This window comes from Girardinichthys multiradiatus, chromosome 4 (genome assembly GCF_021462225.1).
Source record: "Girardinichthys multiradiatus isolate DD_20200921_A chromosome 4, DD_fGirMul_XY1, whole genome shotgun sequence".
NCBI classification, from domain to species: Eukaryota; Metazoa; Chordata; class Actinopteri; order Cyprinodontiformes; family Goodeidae; genus Girardinichthys; species Girardinichthys multiradiatus.
Window position 1 is genome coordinate 12,621,432 of NC_061797.1, and position 20,624 is coordinate 12,642,055.

At 40.5% G+C, this 20,624-nt stretch overlaps 1 protein-coding gene across 2 annotated transcripts in view; it reads left to right on the top strand.

Annotated features, from left to right (window-relative positions):
• The window catches only part of LOC124866487 (semaphorin-4B-like), an 83,185-nt gene that overhangs the window by 32,351 nt on the left and 30,210 nt on the right, over nucleotides 1-20,624 (top strand). For both annotated transcript variants that reach the window (XM_047362288.1, XM_047362287.1), the window contains exon 2: nucleotides 11,568-11,995. In XM_047362288.1, coding sequence (XP_047218244.1) covers nucleotides 11,875-11,995 — 121 coding nt within the window. In that variant the 5' untranslated portion in view covers nucleotides 11,568-11,874. The remainder of the gene's footprint in view (nucleotides 1-11,567; nucleotides 11,996-20,624) is intronic.

Genomic DNA, 20,624 nt, shown 5'->3' on the forward strand with positions numbered 1-20,624 from the left:
TTTGGCATTATACTGGTTGACATGAAGTCATTTTTGGCTGATTCAAAGGTTGGTGTGAGTGCTACTGGATGAGCAGCAGAGGACCTTCTTACATTGGATCAGTTTTGATGTTTCTTTGTAGCTTCTTTTTTCTGGTTTGTCTTATCTTGTGCACCAACAAAAAGAAATGTCAAAGCAAGTGTTGCATTTAAAACCCCACATTTCAGACATATGCAGCCTTTGGTGGTTGTTTGCCAAATAAGTGCCTTTCTGTTTGACTTTTACTGCATAGAAAATTGGATGAAGAAGTCCCTATTTTGATCTTTATCTCCTCGTGGTTCTTAAAGCCTTTGGATTGACTCCATTCTCAGATAACAGTGTTATGAAACTGCATAAGGGCACCTGTTGGCACAGCAAAAGCTGGATCTAGTTGAAAGATTTTACCTGCACAATATGACTCACACCATAATGGGTCTGTGCTGCTACAATGCATAGGTGGATATGTGATCAGGCATGGAGATTATCCAGATATCTGCTGAAAATATGGGGGAGAAAGTTCAGTTTTCCTACGAACAGAAATGGGAGGAATATTTCTAAGAAATAGATGTTGCCTAATCTGTTTTAGTTATCAAACTTCCCTTCCATTTGTTTTACACAGGCTTTTGGTTGAGAACGAAATTCCATATGCTGCATTTATTGAATACTTTTACAGCACTGTGAAAAAGCCCCCTAACAATTTTGTTCTTTTTTTTTTTTTGGTTTTTTGCTCACATGTAAATGTTTCAGATCATGAAACAAATATTTGTAAAAGACAAAGGTGACCTGAGGAAATCATAATAATTTTCCCCTTCATAAATATTTTCTTTTATTAAGGGGAAAATGTTTTCCAAAATATCCCTATTTCAATGTGAAAAAGGTAATCTTCCCTCATGTGAAATCATAAATTAATTGTCACTAACTACATTTACTGATTCACTACTCACACCCAGGCATGATTGCTGCAAAACCCTCTTGAAATCACTTGAATAGAACTTGTTTGACAACATGAAGTAGGCTAAAAGTTGTCGAAAACGAACACATCTTGACCCTAGCTTAAGAAATTCAAGAACAGATGAAACGCATATTTCATTCTAGACAAGGTTACAGAGCCATTTCTAAGGTTTGGGGCCTCTGCGGAACCACAATGGGAACCATTATCCACAAATAGAGAAAACATGGAACAGCGAATGGTCTGCTACCAAAATCACTCCCAGAGCACATAGAAGGCTTGTCCAGGAGTGGGCAAAGTTGTACTTTTTGGAAGGCATGGTCCAAATATATCTGAAGTTAAACTAACACTGCGTTTCTGGAAAATAATATCATATATAAACAATTAGACATGGTTGTGGTAGTATGATGAACCTCTTGCAACAATCGACAGAACCACGAATTCTGCCCCCTACCAGAAAATCCTGAAGGAGGATGTCTGACCATCCCTTTGTGACTTTAAACTGAAGGCCACTGGGTTATGCTGCAGGACAGTAACCCAAAGCACACCACCAAGTCCACCTCTAAATGACTCAAAATTAAAAGAAAACAAAAAATAAAGCAAAACTAATGTTTTGGTCTGGGCCTAGTCAAAGTCCAGATTTTAATTTGATTAAGATGCTTTGGCAATATCTTAAACAGGCTGCCAGTGCTCTATAACTCTCCAATGTGGTAAAATACTGATTGCCAGTTAGCGCAAATGTTAGATGGCAGCAGTTATTAGGTTTAGGGGGTAATTACTTTTTCACATAGAGCCAGGTTGGTTTGTTTTTTTGTTTCTCAAAAAAACTGCATTTTGTAATTTAATATTTGTCGGATTATAAAATTTTGTTCGATCTGAAACAATTAATTGTGCCAAAAATGAAAAAACTAAAGAAAATCTATGACAGCAGAACATACTTTTTCACAACAGAGCATCTGTCCTATTATTTTTTGGTTATTATAAAGTCTAATAGCTGAAAAGACTCAACTGTTGACACCGTAGAGCTCTATGTGCTCCTTTACAGCCGACACCTCTGCTGACGGTAAACGGTAAACTGCCTTGAGCTGTCAAATGACTCAGCCAAACTGTGTCATGCTCCCACCTGGAGCGAGCTACGTGAATAGACTTGCAGTTTCCGTCATGGAGATTTATACCTGAACATAGAGTTGGTTTGCAACTTTTTGGGCCTGATGAGGTGAAACAGGGACCAGACTCGGAATACAGTCATCTGATACGCTTTTAAACCTGATTGCCCTGCTTGTCAGATCGCGTAAAGAAATGAGTCCTCATGTCGGTTTAACCACAGAGATTAATTCAGCAGCCCCCCCCCCCACCCCACCCAAACTGGACGTGCAAGTCATGAGATGAATAGTCTGCCACAGCCAACCTCTTTAGGTTTGAAGTTGTAATTAGCAGATAAAAGATAAACTGATGCTCACACAGACCTTAGAAAGGCCTCTATTGTGTGGTTACATAACAATGAATCTTCAACTGTCCATTGTCACGGTACAGAGTTTGTCCACAGCTTTCCCTGACATCATTAGCAGCCCTGTGGACGAGTGAGATTATTTCCTGTTTGGCCGCCATTTGTTGCTCATAAAGCAACAGGGGACCTTTTCATTGAGATCTTTGACAGTCAGTCAGCTGCTGCGCCTGAAGCAAGATGATTTTCACTTCCCTCTTTCCTTTTTTTTTTTTTTTTTTTTTAGGATGTGTCCACCCAAAGTAAAATGTTGAGCTCTAATCAGAGGGGTTTCTTGATTGGTCAGCGAACTTCTTTAGACTTAAATAGATCATTGGATTGGAAGTGTGCAAAGCTCTTAAACCCAGGAGCACAGGAAAAAAAACAAAAGGGGATTAGTATAATCTATTTTCCTGTAGACTTTCCTGTAGTCTTGTGGGCATTATATTTTAGAGCTGTAAATGTATTTACTTTCACACCCATAGAGGCTTCCACAGTTTCTATAACAGGGCTTCTATCACATTGCTTTGAGTCTGACGCACGGCTCATTATTGACGCTTTAAAGGTTTCTCAAGCAGCGGCGTCCCACTGTTCACCCGTCAAGCTTGAATAATTTGAGGCGAGGGCACGTCTGTATCAGAGGAGAAAAAGGTGACCCTGGTTCTCCTTCCAGCACTTATCTCCCCCGCCGGCTCCATTTCACTCGCTCGTTTTAAATGATAATTGCCACTTCCTGCGTGGAAAAGCCGAGCTCTGATGTTAAAGGCAGTTTGAATGTTCCTCTGAGTCTATTGGACAGTAGATTAGTGGACTGAGAGTGGTGTGCTTTTTGGATTGTCACATCTTCCATGGAGCTCGTTCTGGAAGTCCCATTGCTGAGCTTGAAGAAGCACTCCTGCCATAGTGAACCATTTCACTCAGAGCTGTTTGGTTGTCTCGGGTCATGCGAAGCATATTTATTATGATAGTACCGTAAAAGAAAGCCATATAATGCAAACAGATCAGCCAGTAGATGCATTTATGTGCTCTCTAAAGGAAAGGAAAGTGGATTTCAGATTACATTAGAAGATCTTGAGCTGGGTTATCAGAGAAATGTATTTTTGATGAGCCTGTGGAGTGAGGATGCACTGCCAGACCTAAATCTATGGATGCTGCTTTCTTACTGCTCATTAGAAGCATGAACACCAATCAGGCATAACATTATGAATACCTGCCTAATTTTGAGTTGCCTACCCTTTTGACTCTAAAACAGCCCAAAAGGGATGGACCCCCGAATATATGCTGTAATATCTGCCTCCAGCATGGTAGAAGCAGATCCTTTAAGTTGGTAGTTGTAAAATACATCCTACATGGATCTCACTTGTTTGTAACACACTTATACTTGATCGGCGAGTGTTCTGGGGACCAAATGAATGCCTAAAACTAGGGGTGCACCGACTGCAGTTCTCTGGCCAATTACGAGCTTTAAAAAGCGTGGCGTGCCGTATCCAATTTTGGCTGATATTGTTTTGTTTTTTTAATTACTGACACTGTTAGGTGTTATACAGTCAAAATACACCTTCAAAGTTCCAATCTTATTTTATTCATAAACACTGAACATTAAAATACAAACTCGTTTTAACTGCACATGAGGCAGTGCTCTCAAATATAAATGAAACGAATGGAGCAATACAGTTCCTTTTAGTCTTTCATTTTTCACATTTTAAAAGAAACAAATCTTGCACAACAGGTTAGACGAGTAGATAAGATAGGTTTCACAAGTATCAGCCGATCACCAATCTCCAAAAATCAAGGAAATTGTGGCCGATTGACCTGCCGGCTGATCATTCGGTACACCCCTACCTAAAACATGTTGTGCTCCTGAAACCATTCATCAACTATATTTTGCTGTTACACTGCACAAAATATCTCTGAAAGAGGCCAGAAACATCAGGGATTTCCATGAAGTGGTGTACACGGTCTGCAACAATACTAAGGTAGGTGGTCTATTTCAAAGTAACATGCACATAGATAGCAGAAGCCAAGGTTTCCAAGCAGAACATTACTCAAACCGTTATGCTACCTCTGCCAGCTTGCCTTCTTTCCCACTTGGATCAATGACCCTGTCACTATCTCGCCACTGTCCCTTCCTTGGACCACTTTTGATCAATATTGACCACAGCAGAACAAGAACAGCACACAAGAGCTGCAGTTATGGATGTGCTCTGACTTGGCCGTTTGACCTAAACACTTGCCCATTTTTTTTTTTCTCTTGCTTTCAGCATACCAATCTTCACTTGCTGCCTATTATATCCCACTAACAGGTGCCAAAGTAAAGGGATGATCAGAATTTTTCACTTCACCTGCCAGAGATCATAATGTTATGCCTGATTCATAAAAATGCCTGCATATATTTGTGTTTATGGCTCTGGTTCTATTAAACATGTTCAGTGATTTCGGATCTTAAAATATTAGATTTTTTGGAGTTACCTGCCTATGTAGCACAAACCTCCATCACTGAATACTTTTCAGTTTTTACTCACTTCCGTTTCTGTTAATTTAGGATAAAATAGTTTTTATACTTATTTGCTCTGCTTGGTGGCAAGATGAACTACCACTCAGTGAGTATTTCATCACAAAAAAAATGTGTTCTAGCCTAAATGTCAAAGCTTCCAGGTTGGTACTTGGCATGCTGCTTCATTTTCAGAACCGATCTATTGGAACCTCATCATCATCATCATGATCATCATCATCATGTGATCAAATGTTCCAGGGACATGCCACTGCAGGATGCATTACAGCAAGTCATCATCACAAAGACAACTGTGTGAATAATTAATGGTACATGCAAGAAAAGTCATCCTCTTCATAAAATCAATTTGGGATCACACTCATGAATAATTGATTATTGAAATGAATTTCATTTTTTTTTTATTAACATTTGATGCCACATCATGTTGTGTCCTGGAACTAATATCCCAGTAGATTGAAGAAGGAAGGGGGAAAGATGTGGAGATGAAGTGCAGTATGTAAAAATAATTGGCCACTGATTAGCAGCAAATACTGCTGTGTTCGGAGCCTTTTGTACACATTTGTGTGTTTTTTTTCCAGAGGCAGTTTTTGCTCTCAGGCATCAAGATTCTGAACATTCAGCCTGCATCTGTTCAGAATTACATACATAAAGGTTGACGCGTGCATGCGGGTTTCCATGTTATCCTGGGTTAAACTCTTTATTTGCTGCGTGTTGACAGGACTCTGTCGGTTTCAGATCCAAGATAAAGTGCTGCCTGCAGGGTAAAAGTGAAATTGGAGAGTCAATATTTTTCTCTATATTATGTTAAACCTGTATTTTTTCTTGTGGTGTAATGAAGGACCGGCATTGAAAGTGTATTGTAGCTGATCTCATAACTTTGTTTTTCTAACTAAGAATATTTACTTTAAATAAGAGTTTAATTTCCTGCGGAGTGCGATGTTTTCCTTTTTTAAAAGTGAGAACAATTTTCTTTTTTCCTGTGCCTTTGTTGTGTTCTGTTTTTGTTAATGTAGGCCATATTTAAAAAAAAAAAAAATACCAGAGGACTCCGGTTGGAGGATATCCTGGAAATTTGTGCCTGATATACCTTTCAGCAAAGAAAGCAATGAGCCCTTATAGGACCACTGCACTCAGCATCTCAGAGTGAACTTCCTGTTTTCTGAAGTTCCAGTTTTTAAAGTTCCAAAGAGTTTTTAACGGGTTTTTGCAAATTTGCTGTTTGAAGTGCTGACTTTACACCAACAAGGAGATGGTGTGAACCTCTATAGTTGAGCCAGAATTTGGGTCATTTGGTTCAGTGGGAGAACTCCAACATGACAGCCCTGGTAAAGATGGGTAAAAGGCATTAAAATAAAAATGAAAAATAAAGTTGCTCATTCATTAATGCTACATGGATGTCCATCCATCCATTGTCTATATCTGCTTGTCCTTGCTGGGGGGGGGGGGGATTTACTGAGAGATGGGGTACACCCTGGACAAGTCACCAGTCCATCACAGTGCAACTCAGGCACACACACACATGCACTCATACCTAGTGGCCATTTTGAACAACCAGTAAAACTAACAGTCATGCTTTTGGACTGTGGGAGGAAGCTGGAGTACCTGGAGAGAACCCACAGGGACAACATGCAAACTCCATGCTCAAAATATGGCTGCCCTGCATATAAAATCTAGTGATAGCTAGAAATGATAAAAATTTCTTACATCACTTCCATAGAAATAGACACCCTCCTTGATGCTACAGTGTATAAAAGGAAAACAGAGATGTATGTTGCTAACTTGCACTGCTAATAGTAGGCTTTCTATTTGGATGTTTGTCCTGATTGGCTCTACATCAAAGTGAATTTCCTCGTACTAACTTTGCTTAATATAGTGATACCAAAATTCCTCTGAGTCAATCACACAACTGTCTACTGAATATACAAAAATATAGTTTGGCTTTTAAAAAAAATCTGTGAGATCGTGATGCCACAGCAAAACAGAACCAGAAAAGACTCTTTACACAACTTTACTAAGGCTGCCAATAAAATTGTCCTCATCATATTCTAGTTCAGGGTAAATGGTGAGCAACATCTATGTGCAGGTGTGCACTGTAGCTGCAAGCGGTTACGTCATTCTAGTCATCTGCTCCTCATCTTTGTCTCACAGATTTCTCACTGTGCTCCCTCAACCAGACATGCTGATTCATGCTTTGGTGTTGGGTAAACTCAGAGCCGCTCATGGTCGCTTTGATGATGAATTTACGATGGGCTCTGCCAGCTTGAGAAACAATCGCTGCAGCCTCAGCTGCTGCATGGAGGCTCTCAGAGTTTATTTTTAACCCAGACGTGATTTATTTAGCACTCTGCCTTCTTGGTTCTACAAGCAGTCTGCTGAGCTCAAACCTGCACTGTGTTGCTCTGGGTCAAAGTTCTCTGCTGTTATAGTTCATTCATTGTGTGCCATGGCCATCAGCCAGCCACTTAATTTGTTTTTCATTGTCCGGGATGCATATAGCCACTTCCAGCTGTATTACAGCTAATATGTCCTGGGATACATTAACCATCTGTGAATGCATTAACCAAATTGGTACCATTCTTTACTAGGCCTAGTTTGTGCTCAGGGGCCCAAAGTGGAACCCAAAAAAAATCCCCCACACTATTACACTACCACCAGTACCCTGAACCACTGACGCAAATGTTCAAGTTTACACCAAATTCTGAACCTACCATCTGCATTTCACAGCTGAAATTAGGACTCCTCAGATCAGACAATGGTTTTTCCAGATTTTTAGTGTCTGGTTTTGTTTAGCTTGTGCAAACTGTAGCCCTTAGTTTCTTGTTCTTAGATGAGAGTGGCACTCGGTGTATGCTTCTGTAGCCTGTCTGCTTTCTGGCTTCATGCGTTGTGCATTTGGAGATGGTCTTCTGCATGCATTGGTTGTAACAATGGGTTATTTGAGCTACTTTGCCACTTCTAGATTCCTTGAATGCATTGAATCGCTGGCAGAGATGTTCACAAGTCATTTTCTTCCAACTCAAGTCTTTGTGGGGCAAGTCCAAGTCAAGTCACCTGATTATGTGCTCTTGGTTTTTAAGTTAAATATAGATTTACAAGCTACTTTTTACAGAAGGATTAAACTTATAGCACTGAATTTTATTCTTTTCCAAAGAGAGAAGAGGCTCGTAACCATTGATCATTCATTGGTTTGGGGAGATCTCGTACCGTCCCCCACCTTGCCCTTGTTCATTTCTGAACCAATCCTGTACTGCTGCCTCGGCTAAGCAGCCTGCTGCTATAAGTGTGAGTTACAATGACAAACACAGCAAGCAGTCTCTGCCTTTTCTGTCTCCCACTAAGGTCTTTTCTGTTCAATATAATGGCTCTATAAATCTTATTTAAGAGCCATCTGAACCCAGGACGTAATGCCGTTTTAAGGGTCAGTCATTGAAAGAGCTAAATTTCACAGTTCTGTAAGACGAGGACATTTATCTGGTCCAATGAAACAATTTTTTTTTTTTTTTTGGCCTGTCAGGGCACAATGCCAAAACTGTGTTTGAATCATTTAAGAGAAACTTTTTAAATGGATAAAGGTTGATCTATAAATTGGGGCTATCTTGGAATCAGAATCAGCAATTAAGACACCAAAGAAAACCTGAAACTGGTATTGGCTTGAAAAGCCTGATTGGTGCTTCTCTATCTCCAATCCAAGCTAAACACTAAATATTAGTCAAGTTGCTTTGCAAATATTGGTTACATGACGCCCAGTCCTACATATGGAGCTGGCCAAATTGCATGAATTCATGTTGTTCCCTGTCCTGTGAACCTGACGTGACCCAGCTGAGTGCATCGTCCAGCGTGTCTGTCACATCTTGTCTCTTTGTGAACAGATGCAGGTATTAATGGGGAGTCTCGAGAGGTTTAGAAGGTTAATGAATCGGCAGCTTTAGGCAATATGGCAGCAGGTTCAACCTTCACAGATACAGGGAGCAGCAGACCTACACCTAAACAAACAGATGGGTCCTCTTGGATGAGGGATAGTCACTTGAAGTATAGCAACTCCGATTGGATTAAAAACTCCCATCCTGTGTGTCTGTTCTAATAAAATCACCTACTTTGGTCAAGCACATCTGACATATTTAATTCATTTTTACTCTACATTGTTCTTAATTTTTCTTACAAATGGTTTAGATGTTACATGATTAATTGGACTACAACATACATGACTGTATAATTTAGTGTTTTCTCTTCTGGCTAGTAAAGATCAGTATTGAGGATTAGAGATTATTTACTGTCCTATATAAATTGCCAAGTTGCTTTTGCATTTATCTAAATTTTAGGAATCCCTCTGAACTGCATCCCATAGTATTTGTATTTGTATAAGGAGGCACCCTGAGAACACTGGGACCTGCAGATTTCTGCTGCACGTTTAGCTGCTATGCATGTTGTCCCAGCAGATATGAGAGGGACGACTGCAGGAGGAGGGAATGTCAGAGGATCGCACCCTGCAGAGACCCAGCCAGCTTCACTGAAGCTGCATAAAACAAAGAAAGGCTGGTATTTGAGAGTTATTTGAGAGTGAACATTTGTTTCTGGCAGTTTTTCCTTGCTTGGCAGTAATTACCGGGTCAAATGCGGAAAAACCGTTATATATTCTACTCATTGAATGCATCAAATTTAAGATCACCCACTATTTCCGGTCATAAACACCACATCCAACAAGTACATTAATGCACTTTTGTTTTCATTTAATATTTAATCATTTCTTTTGAAATAAATAATTAAAAGCTACTTCCTTTATAAAATAATGTGATGCACATATTTTTTTTGTCTTTTTATTTCTCATAGGCAGTCCTTAGGAAAAAATCGGCCCTCCTGATCAGTGCTGTAGGTTTACTAGTCCAGGCAGTGGAGGTTGGGGTTCATTGTGTAACATTCAGATACAGTAAATTAAGCTCCTCTGCCACCAGACAGTGTACCTGCAGGTAGCAGAAAGGCCGTAAATATCATTTTAAACAGCGTTGTTCAGTCTGATTGTATTGTTTTAAAATAGGCTCCCACTGTTGTTTTCCTGTCTCGCTGGTCGACACATGGCTACACTCTCGCCTTCTTCTGTTGTCGGATTTATTACCTTTTGTAAATATTTCAACAAGGTCACCTGGAAGTCATTGGAATGATGCGAGAGACGTCACCTGCTTGTCAGTGTTTATGTTTTAAACTCTTAACACCTATTGCCTATGGGCTGATCCAGGCAGGCATGTGGTTGTAGCGAGTTATCATAGAAGCAGGCTCTGCTCTCTTCACTCAGCTGAAGTGTGTGTGTGTGGTCTTTGCACCATATTTGTTTTTAAATTAATTTCAAAAAGCACTTTTCTGTCTCCTGTGTGTAGCACTGTCGAATAGAAATGATTGCCCAGTACTTATTATTTATTTAGTAATTTGTCATGGTTTTCTTTAAAGTTTGACCTGCTGGTTCCAACTTTTCCTAACAAGGACTGTAAACACATCCAAGCTCCTTTCTGCAGATTATGTATGAATTCAGCTGTGAAACTTAACAAACCTCGACCATGAGGTAGAGATTCTTTAATAGAGGTGATAGTTTTAAATCAAAGCAAAAAAAAATTATTACAATATTATCCATATGGTTCAATGCATTTGGCCCTAACCTTTATCACTTATTTATTTTTTTTATAAAACCAAAAACAAGAAAATGAATAATTGAATCAGAGGATATGTTGTTCGTTGACCCATTTAGGTAATGAAAACACTACTTGACCTACCGATCACTGGTAGGAAGCCATTAAAGTTGTCATTACTAAAATTAGGCTTTTCAACAAAGTACTTCATATGTTTCTGTAACTGTGTTTAATACCTATTCCACTACATTAGATCTGTAATGGTTTAATAAGTTTTGATTTGTATGTATTTTGTATGTGTTTTGAAAGCATTCTTTGTTTACAGCATTTGTTCAAACCTGCCTAAAGTTTTGCAGAGTACCGTATGTATTACTCAGGTTGTATGACAGCTGGTATGAATTTAATTTAAATAGAAATATTAGAAAAATCTTTACTCAGAAAAACATTTATTTATAATAATTATATAGCTTTTTTTCCTTTTTGCATGCATGAAAACTTAGAACTTCTATATTTTTGGTTTAGAAATCAGCCAATGCTTGGATGGACTTTTTAAAAATTAGATAAAGGTTAGGGACATATGCTAAGATGCATGGATGAGAAAAATCCTGTAAAATTACAACCTCTATTATAGAAACTGCAACATAGTTTTATTCTCATGTATTATTTAAGAAAAATCAGACTTGCTCAAAAACAAAATTGGCCTCAAAGAAAATACAGAAATCAAAAAGACATTGAATAGCCATCTGAACTCAAGAATCTTTGCTTCGAATGACGACTAAAGCCCATCATTTTGCCTGAATGTGAAAATTTGGCCATAGATTAATTTCTGCTGATTTAATTGACATCAACACTATCCAACATTAGGAATCCCTTTGCCTTTTGTATCTGTTTAAAGAGGACAATGCTGTACCTGGAATTTGGCTAGTGCAGCATCTTCTCAGATCAGACATAAACAACTACTTCTCTCTCTTCTCTTCTCTCTCTCCACAGATCCATAATGACTTTAACCAAATGGCTGCTTGTCTGAGTTTATCGCTGACCCATCAGAAGGGGCTTTAAGTACAAAAAGCAAGCAGCTGTTGAGCCAGAAAGGATTCCTTTTCTCCTTGCTAACCCTGTGTACGGACCTCTGGGAGTGCAAAAATCCAGCCAAGGACACGTTCACTCCCACCCCTCTCCGCCTGCAGGAAGATGGGAGTGAAAACATGAAGCTGTGTGGAGTCAAGAGGAGGTTTTAATGAATTCCAGGGAATCCTGAAAGCAACTGAGAAATTGTGTGTGCGAGAATTCTTCAGCCATGTGCTCATTAGCTATGACCATCCGCAGTCTTTTGGCTGCTGCGCTGCTATTGGCTGGTAGTCTGCAATCAGCCAGTAAAACTGAGGAGGACGTCACACCACGCATCAGTTTTCCATACAGTGAGTAAATGTATTCACTTGCTACCCTTTTTGTTCAGTCATGCTGAAGTTCCTTTTTATTTCTTTGGACATAAATTTCCTGCTCCTCTCCTCCAAAAACGGAAGGTTTAGTAAAGCACAGCAAAGGCTGGAGATCTGTTTAACATCTGAAGCGGTGTGCGTCAGTTTTCAATTTTTATCAACAAAAGCACAGGAAATTGGTTAGGGCGTGCAGTGCAGGTCAAAAGATTACATATACTCATCATTGGCAGGGATGTCATTAATTTGGACTTTCAATAACTCATTTCATTGCTCTATTTTGGGCTGGTATTGTTATACAAAAAACAACTTCAGTGATTCTTAAATCTATTTATTTTAGGACAGGCTGGATATTTGACCACTGTTTTTATCAGAAACGGCACTAAGGTTTATTTAAATTGGGTGGTTTCCTGGCACAGACTTGCATGGGAGTCTGTAAGGATAATACCTAAATTTCCAATAAGGTTGCGGTCAGGGCTTTGGGGAGACCAATCCAAAACAGTTTTGACGTGTGTTTTAGAGCATTGCCCTGTTGGAATCTCTAATTGTGCCCAAGTTACAGCAAGAACAACCCAGGAAACACCATGGCAGGTCTATCATAAAATGGAGATTGCTGGAAACCATTTTCACTGTATAGCGGAAAATGGGTTTAGCATCAACTCTGGCTAAGTTGCTGCTGAACAAGAAAGAATCTCCAAAATCAGCACTTTCAACTAAATTTCAGTTTTCCACATGGTGGAATAAATGCTTTCTGGGGAAAAGCTTTATCTTAAGAGGAGACAAGGATTGAGGTAGGGCAAAATGATAAGAAGTATGTTTGCAAGAGGCAAAATGAAGCCTTTTACCCTGAGAATACTGTCAGTTGTTAAAAATGGTGGTGGCAGCATCATGCTGTGGGACTATTTCACTCCCAGTGGGAATCAGCTGCATTGCACCAAGGGATTGGAGTAACTGCTTACAAATACCAGATAGTTGGATAGTTGAAATTATTTCAGGACTGGAATAGATAAAGCAAGCTAGCAATAATTAATAGCTATAATTAATTAGTTTTTTTTGTTTTGTTTGTTTTATAATCTTACCACCCCAAAATCAGTGTGGTTCAAGTGAATCACTGAACATCCAAAAATAATATGGCATTCATGCTGATGAGTGTGCTTAGTACTGTAACTGTTTTCATCAAAAAAGCTTTGTCTGTTTTTACTGAAAGCAAGAACCAAAAGCTGCATTTCTGGTTTATTTCAGTAGGTAAATACTAGTTATGACATTTTAGTTTGTCATCAGTGGTTTCTTGTTATGAAAGAAAGAAACTATATTTAAAAATGGAAATAACAACCCAATCTGCAAGTCACACTCATGAAGAGACTTTTCTTTGAAAAATGCCTTGTTTAAACACATAAAAATAGTCAACATGCTTGCAAGCTGAAACTAAGAAAGTTCTGGCACTGGCAGGTAAAATTGGCCGAGAGGGATCAAGGTTTCCTACATGAACAAGAGAATGCTCAGGTTAGACCTGTTTCCTGGGTGCTCTAGATGGCAGATCTGAAGTATGGGAGCAAGAAAGCAAGTTGACAGCTGTAGACTAAAGTTGAGCGGTGGGGTTCAGGAAATGTCCAGGTCCTCACAAAATGACAGGATTCAGGTCTGAGGCTGGCAAGCACAACAAACACAGCTTCTCATAGAAGGATACCACAAGGCCTGGGGGCCAAATATGCCAAATAAAAAAGACAACCATGGAACCATCACCACATCTTGTAAATACAGGTCCTTCTCAAAATATTAGCATATTGTGATAAAGTTCATTATTTTCCATAATGTAATGATGAAAATTTAACATTCATGTATTTTAGATTCATTGCACACTAACTGAAATATTTCAGGTCTTTTATTGTCTTAATACGGATGATTTTGGCATACAGCTCATGAAAACCCAAAATTCCTATCTCACAAAATTAGCATATTTCATCCGACCAATAAAAGAAAAGTGTTTTTAATACAAAAAAACGTCAACCTTCAAATAATCATGTACAGTTATGCACTCAATACTTGGTCGGGAATCCTTTTGCAGAAATGACTGCTTTAATGCGGCGTGGCATGGAGGCAATCAGCCTGTGGCACTGCTGAGGTCTTATGGAGGCCCAGGATGCTTCGATAGCGGCCTTTAGCTCATCCAGAGTGTTGGGTCTTGAGTCTCTCAATGTTCTCTTCACAATATCCCACAGATTCTCTATGGGGTTCGGGTCAGGAGAGTTGGCAGGCCAATTGAGCACAGTGATACCATGGTCAGTAAACCATTTACCAGTGGGTTTGGCACTGTGAGCAGGTGCCAGGTCGTGCTGAAAAATGAAATCTTCATCTCCATAAAGCTTTTCAGCAGATGGAACCATGAAGTGCTCCAAAATCTCCTGATAGCTAGCTGCATTGACCCTGCCCTTGATAAAACACAGTGGACCAACACCAGCAGCTGACACGGCACCCCAGACCATCACTGACTGTGGGTACTTGACACTGGACTTCTGGCATTTTGGCATTTCCTTCTCCCCAGTCTTCCTCCAGACTCTGGCACCTTGATTTCCGAATGACATGCAGAATTTGCTTTCATCCGAAAAAAGTACTTTGGACCACTGAGCAACAGTCCAGTGCTGCTTCTCTGTAGCCCAGGTCAGGCGCTTCTGCCGCTGTTTCTGGTTCAAAAGTGGCTTGACCTGGGGAATGCGGCACCCGTAGCCCATTTCCTGCACATGCCTGTGCACAGTGGCTCTGGATGTTTCTACTCCAGACTCAGTCCACTGCTTCCGCAGGTCCCCCAAGGTCTGGAATCGGCCCTTCTCCACAATCTTCCTCAGGGTCCGGTCACCTCTTCTCGTTGTGCAGCGTTTTTCTGCCACACTTTTTCCTTCCCACAGACTTCCCACTGAGGTGCCTTGATACAGCACTCTGGGAACAGCCTATTCGTTCAGAAATTTCTTTCTGTGTCTTACCCTCTTGCTTGAGGGTGTCAATAGTGGCCTTCTGGACAGCAGTCAGGTCGGCAGTCTTACCCATGATTGGGATTTTGAGTGATGAACCAGGCTGGGAGTTTTAAAGGCCTCAGGAATCTTTTGCAGGTGTTTAGAGTTAACTCGTTGATTCAGATGATTAGGTTCATAGCTCGTTTAGAGACCCTTTTAATGATTTGCTAATTTTGTGAGATAGGAATTTTGGGTTTTCATGAGCAGAATGCCAAAATCATCCGTATTAAGACAATAAAAGACCTGAAATATCTCAGTTAGTGTGCAATGAATCTAAAATATATGAATGTTAAATTGTCGTCATGACATTATGGAAAATAATGAACTTTATCACAATATGCTAATATTTTGAGAAGGACCTGTACATGCAGTTACAAGTTTCGTTCCTGCAGGTTTTTCTTTTTATATGCTACTGTGCACAATATCTGTTGCCTGTGTTGCTTTATTTTGAGCATTGATTGAATGCCTGGGGAAAATAAGAGCTTAGTACCTTTCTGAAGCGTCACATGGTGCATTGCTAAAGTAATCATACCCCTAAACCTTTCATTTTGTCTCTTTAGAACAGCAAACTTTAATGTATTTTGTTGAGCTTTTATGTGATAGACTGGCCAAAGTATGGCATATTTGTGAAATTAAAGAATACACATGCATTGTTTTTAATATTTGTTTACTCTAAACCAATGTTTTAATCAGAGAAGCACCCAAGAGACACATGGTAACAGTGAAGGAGCTGCAGAGATCCACAGCTATGGGAGAACTTGACAAGAAAACTATTTGGCTTACACTCTTCAAATCTGGCCTTTTTATTTCAAAAAGGTAGAGATAAAATCCATAAAAATTACTGCTCTTTAAACATTTTCAGCTACATGTAAACATTTGTGGAGTAAATTCTACACTGCACAACAACACAGAACACACTGTACCAACCTGTAATGCAGGGCTGGCAGCATCATGCTGTGGGGGATGCTTTTTTCCAATAGGAACAGGGAAGCTGGTTACCTGGATGGGGCTGCAAAAGACTGGCATAAATTCACAGTCAAGCAGAAGAGAGATCGTATCACACAACCAGGGCTACTCATTTTTTTTTAATTGATGCATATTCTCATGTTAGCACGGCCTAGTCAAAGTCCAGACCCAAATCTGTGGTGAGACTTTCTGTTCACAAATGCTCTCCATCCTGTTTGAGCTTGAGCTATTTTGCATCGGGTCAGTCTGTAGAATGTGCAAAACTGTTAGACATACACCTAAAGACTACCGGCTGTGATTGCAGCAAAAAGTGGTTCTATACATTATTGAGTTGCTTGTGAATATGTCCATAATACAAATGTATGGCGAGTTTTCCGATTTTTATTCGTGGGAAAAGAAGGAAAACTCATAACATGCTGAAAGCCCTTTTACAAATATGTGCTTTGTGTTGGTTTGTGATAAAATGGGAAAAGACTTCAGATGTTATGAATACTTTCCAGGAACTGTATCCTACATAGCATGGGGCATATGTGACCCAATTTACATATAATATTTGAATTCTTATTTGGCTTAGTCTTCAGTTTTGAGCAGGCATGACTCGGTCAGCAAGCTGTAAGGAACTGTACATCCAGAAACATTTGGTTCTTCCTCCGTTTTGCTTCCAGTTGTCTTTTAACAATACGCAGCAATCTGCTACCCAAGTAAAATGTAATGTCTCTCCCTGCCCATCTGCTGATTTAAGTGGAAAACGTCTTTGCAGCTGACTGCATCATTGAATGTAATCACTCCACATAAACCATATATAAGAAGTGTGGATTAAGCTTTATAACCTAACAGCAGGAAGCTGTTTTTCAGCATTTGTTCAGCTGACAGCCTTTTGGTAATTGATTGACGCACTGTGGGAGCTTACAACAAACAGGAATGCTGTTCAGACTCTCAGGGAAAGTTGATTGGTGTGTTGTTTTTTTTCCAGGAAAGCCTCTCTAAACAATTTTCATTAATCTATGAAACAAGCAGTTCTTCATAACCTACAGGTTGCTCCTTAAAATCGTCTCCTTGCTTTCCACAGTTTCTTTGTTCTCATTCTTGGAGACACTCCTGTCCAGCAGCAGCTAGAATATACCCGGTTTCAGCTGTAAGGATGTGTGCTGGCTCCTTGAAACGGCACCTGGCTGCAGTTCATTCTCCTAAAAACACATTCTGTTGCCTGTTTTCTTCACTTCAGAGCCAACTGCACTAGGCGACAAATGCACCACCCTCTTTGTCGTCATTCACCATTAAGAAGAAACCCATTTCATTCTCTATTATGAAGGGACTGAATTGATAAAACTGAATGGTTCCCAGCACATCAGTATTTTTCCATTCATCAATGTTTCCCTTACTCTACATTAATTATCTAAATTCCTTCTTCTCTAGAACAGAAGGTCAGGTAAGGCAGCACATTTGGTCTAAATCTATAAAATGTCATTGACACCAATTGGACAGTTTTCATAAACAGTTTTTAGCTTCTTCTAAAAACCAAACTCTGTTCAGCTTGCAGTGTTTATGTAGAACATGACATCCATTTTTGTGCTGCCTGTAAGAACAAGGGGTGCCTGGATGTTTTCCTTAGAGGGGATCCTTCCTTTTCCTGGAAAAGTGTCAATTTACATTTTTTCCTCAATTCCTCTTCACTTGCTCCTTCCTTGTCCCCTAATGAGCAGGCTAAGCTCACATGTGTAGTAAGCAAAGGGGTTTTGTGGCAGAAGAAGGGCTTGTCTGTTTTTCATTATGCCTTGCAGGCTGCAGGGCGATATAAAGTACCAAGAGGCTTGAAGCAGTAATTGTTGGTTAGGCAGCCATGCAGCATGTATCTCTGCCGGTTATCAGATAGCTGTCTGGCAACTTGTCTTCCTACATAGATGCCCAAAGGAAACTTTGGGTATCTACAGGGGTTGGACAATGAAACTGAAACACCTGTCATTTTAGTGTGGGAGGTTTCATGGCTAAATTGGACCAGCCTGGTAGACAGTCTTCATTGATTGCACATTGCACCAGTAAGAGCAGAGTGTGAAGGTTCAATTAGCAGGGTAAGAGCACAGTTTTGTTCAAAATATTGAAATGCACACAATATTATGGGTGACATACCAGAGTTCAAAAGAGGACAAATTGTTGGTGCACGTCTTGCTGGCGCATCTGTGACCAAGACAGCAACTCTTTGTGATGTATCAAGAGCCACGGTATCTAGGGTAATGTCAGCATACCACCAAGAAGGACGAATCACATCCAACAGGGTTAACTGTGGACGCAAGAGGAAGCTGTCTGAAAGGGATGTTCGGGTGCTAACCCGGATTGTATCCAAAAAACATAAAACCACGGCTGCCCAAATCACGGCAGAATTAAATGTGCACCTCAACTCTCCTGTTTCCACCAGAACTGTCCGTCAGGAGCTCCACAGGGTCGATATACACGGCCGGGCTGCTATAGCCAAACCTTTGGTCACTCATGCCAATGCCAAACGTCGGTTTCAATGGTGCAAGGAGCGCAAATCTTGGGCTGTGGACAATGTGAAACATGTATTGTTCTCTGATGAGTCCACCTTTACTGTTTTCCCCACATCCAGGAGAGTTACGGTGTGGAGAAGCCCCAAAGAAGCATACCACCCAGACTGTTGCATGCCCAGAGTGAAGCATGGGGGTGGATCAGTGATGGTTTGGGCTGCCATATCATGGCATTCCCTTGGCCCAATACTTGTGCTAGATGGGCGCGTCACTGCCAAGGACTCCCGAACCATTCTTGAGGATCATGTGTATCCAATGGTTCAAACATTGTATCCTGAAGGCGGTGCCGTCTATCAGGATGACAATGCACCAATACACACAGCAAGACTGGTGAAAGATTGGTTTGATGAACATGAAAGTGAAGTTGAACATCTCCCATGGCCTGCACAGTCACCAGATCTGAATATTATTGATTATTATTATTGTATTATTGACCACTTTGGGGTGTTTTGGAGGAGCGGGTCAGGAAACGTTTTCCTCCACCAGTATCACGTAGTGACCTGGCCACTATCCTGCAAGAAGAATGGCTTAAAATCCCCCTGACCACTGTGCAGGACTTGTATATGTCATTCCCAAGATGAATTGGCGCTGTATTGGCCGCAACAGGAGGCCCTACACCATACTAATAAATTATTGTGGTCCAACACCAGGTGTTTCAGTTTCATTGTCCAACCCCTGTATGTGGGCAACTTTGTTCTTTAACGCTGCTTGACTGTCAGAAAACAGACAAATTTAGGCTCCAATGTGTCCCAGTGTTTAGACATTGTTTGACATTTTATGTTACTACAACCAAATTGTGATGCAGGAAAGTGGTGGGCCTAAAGCCCCACCCCTGACTGCCGTCGAGTGAACTGCAACCGAACTTGCTTTTCCTTCTGGTAATTGGTAGGTTAACTGGTAGGGATCTTCCTGTAGCTCCTTTTAGGTAGAGTCCAGGGAGCCTATCAATCACTGAGTCTTCCCAACCCACGTTTGGAGGGTACCCTAGGTTCCATGTTTGCAAGCGAGCTATTCTGTTTCATATAGTCTTGTGGTCCTGTGCTTGTCTTTCAGTCGCTCATTGTCTGATGATTGTACCACAGCTTTAACTCCAGACAAACATAGCCCCCAGAAAAATAGCTGGGATAAGAGCCTGTTCCTCTAAGTCAGAGGCAATGGTTCTCAATGGCAAAAAGGTTGACTGCTTCCTCTGAATTCAGGTTGAGTTCCTGCCTCAAGCAAAGGAATGCAAGTATGTTTGTGTTTACCAGCAAAGGTAGTATGAAATATGGTGGACATATTAGGGCTTTGCTCCTTGGTCAAAAACCAAAGTTCTCTATGTTCCAACCCTAACCTGTATTAATAAGAAATAGAACAGGACAGAAACAACAAGATCCAAGATTCCAGATACAAGCAGGTGGAATGAGCTTCTTCTGCATGTCTCAGTCCGGCTACTCATCTGCATCAAATGGAGATAGCTTAGGTGGTTAAGGAATCTGATTAAGAAGCCTACTAGACACCTCCCTTGCAGGATCATTCTGCTAGACGGTAACCCCAAAACAGACCCAGAACTCCCTTAGGAAGCTCATGTTAATAGCAAAGCCGAAATGATGCTGCTATTTACTTTTGTCATACTTTGGTCTAAAAGAAAATATATCGGTTAGATCTGCTGTAAAGATTTTGACATTGACTTTCTGTAGAGAAACAACTGATTGGTGAATATTATAAATGGATGCTCTGCGTAGCCGGTGCCCTTTCTAGTTTCTGCTAGGTTAATGTTTAGCGAATATTGTGCACCCTCTCTCATGCATGCTAATCTACTGACCTTGGCAGTGTGTGGATCACAATTCAGCAACCAAGGGAGGAGGAGCTGGAAAAAAATAGGAGGGGGTAGAGTTGGATGGGGTCAGATAAAATACTCCTGGGGTTTTAGACATGCTCCGATGCCCACCTAAATCCCAGTAAGGACACGCCCACTGATCTTGAAAGAAAAGCAGCCTTTGGCTTCCAGCAGAGGTGGCACTCACAAGTGCCTGCACATAAAACCACAACGAGTGCAACAATGGAGTGTAATTACTGCACATCAGCTCCGTTTGTTTCAGACATTTTAATGACTTT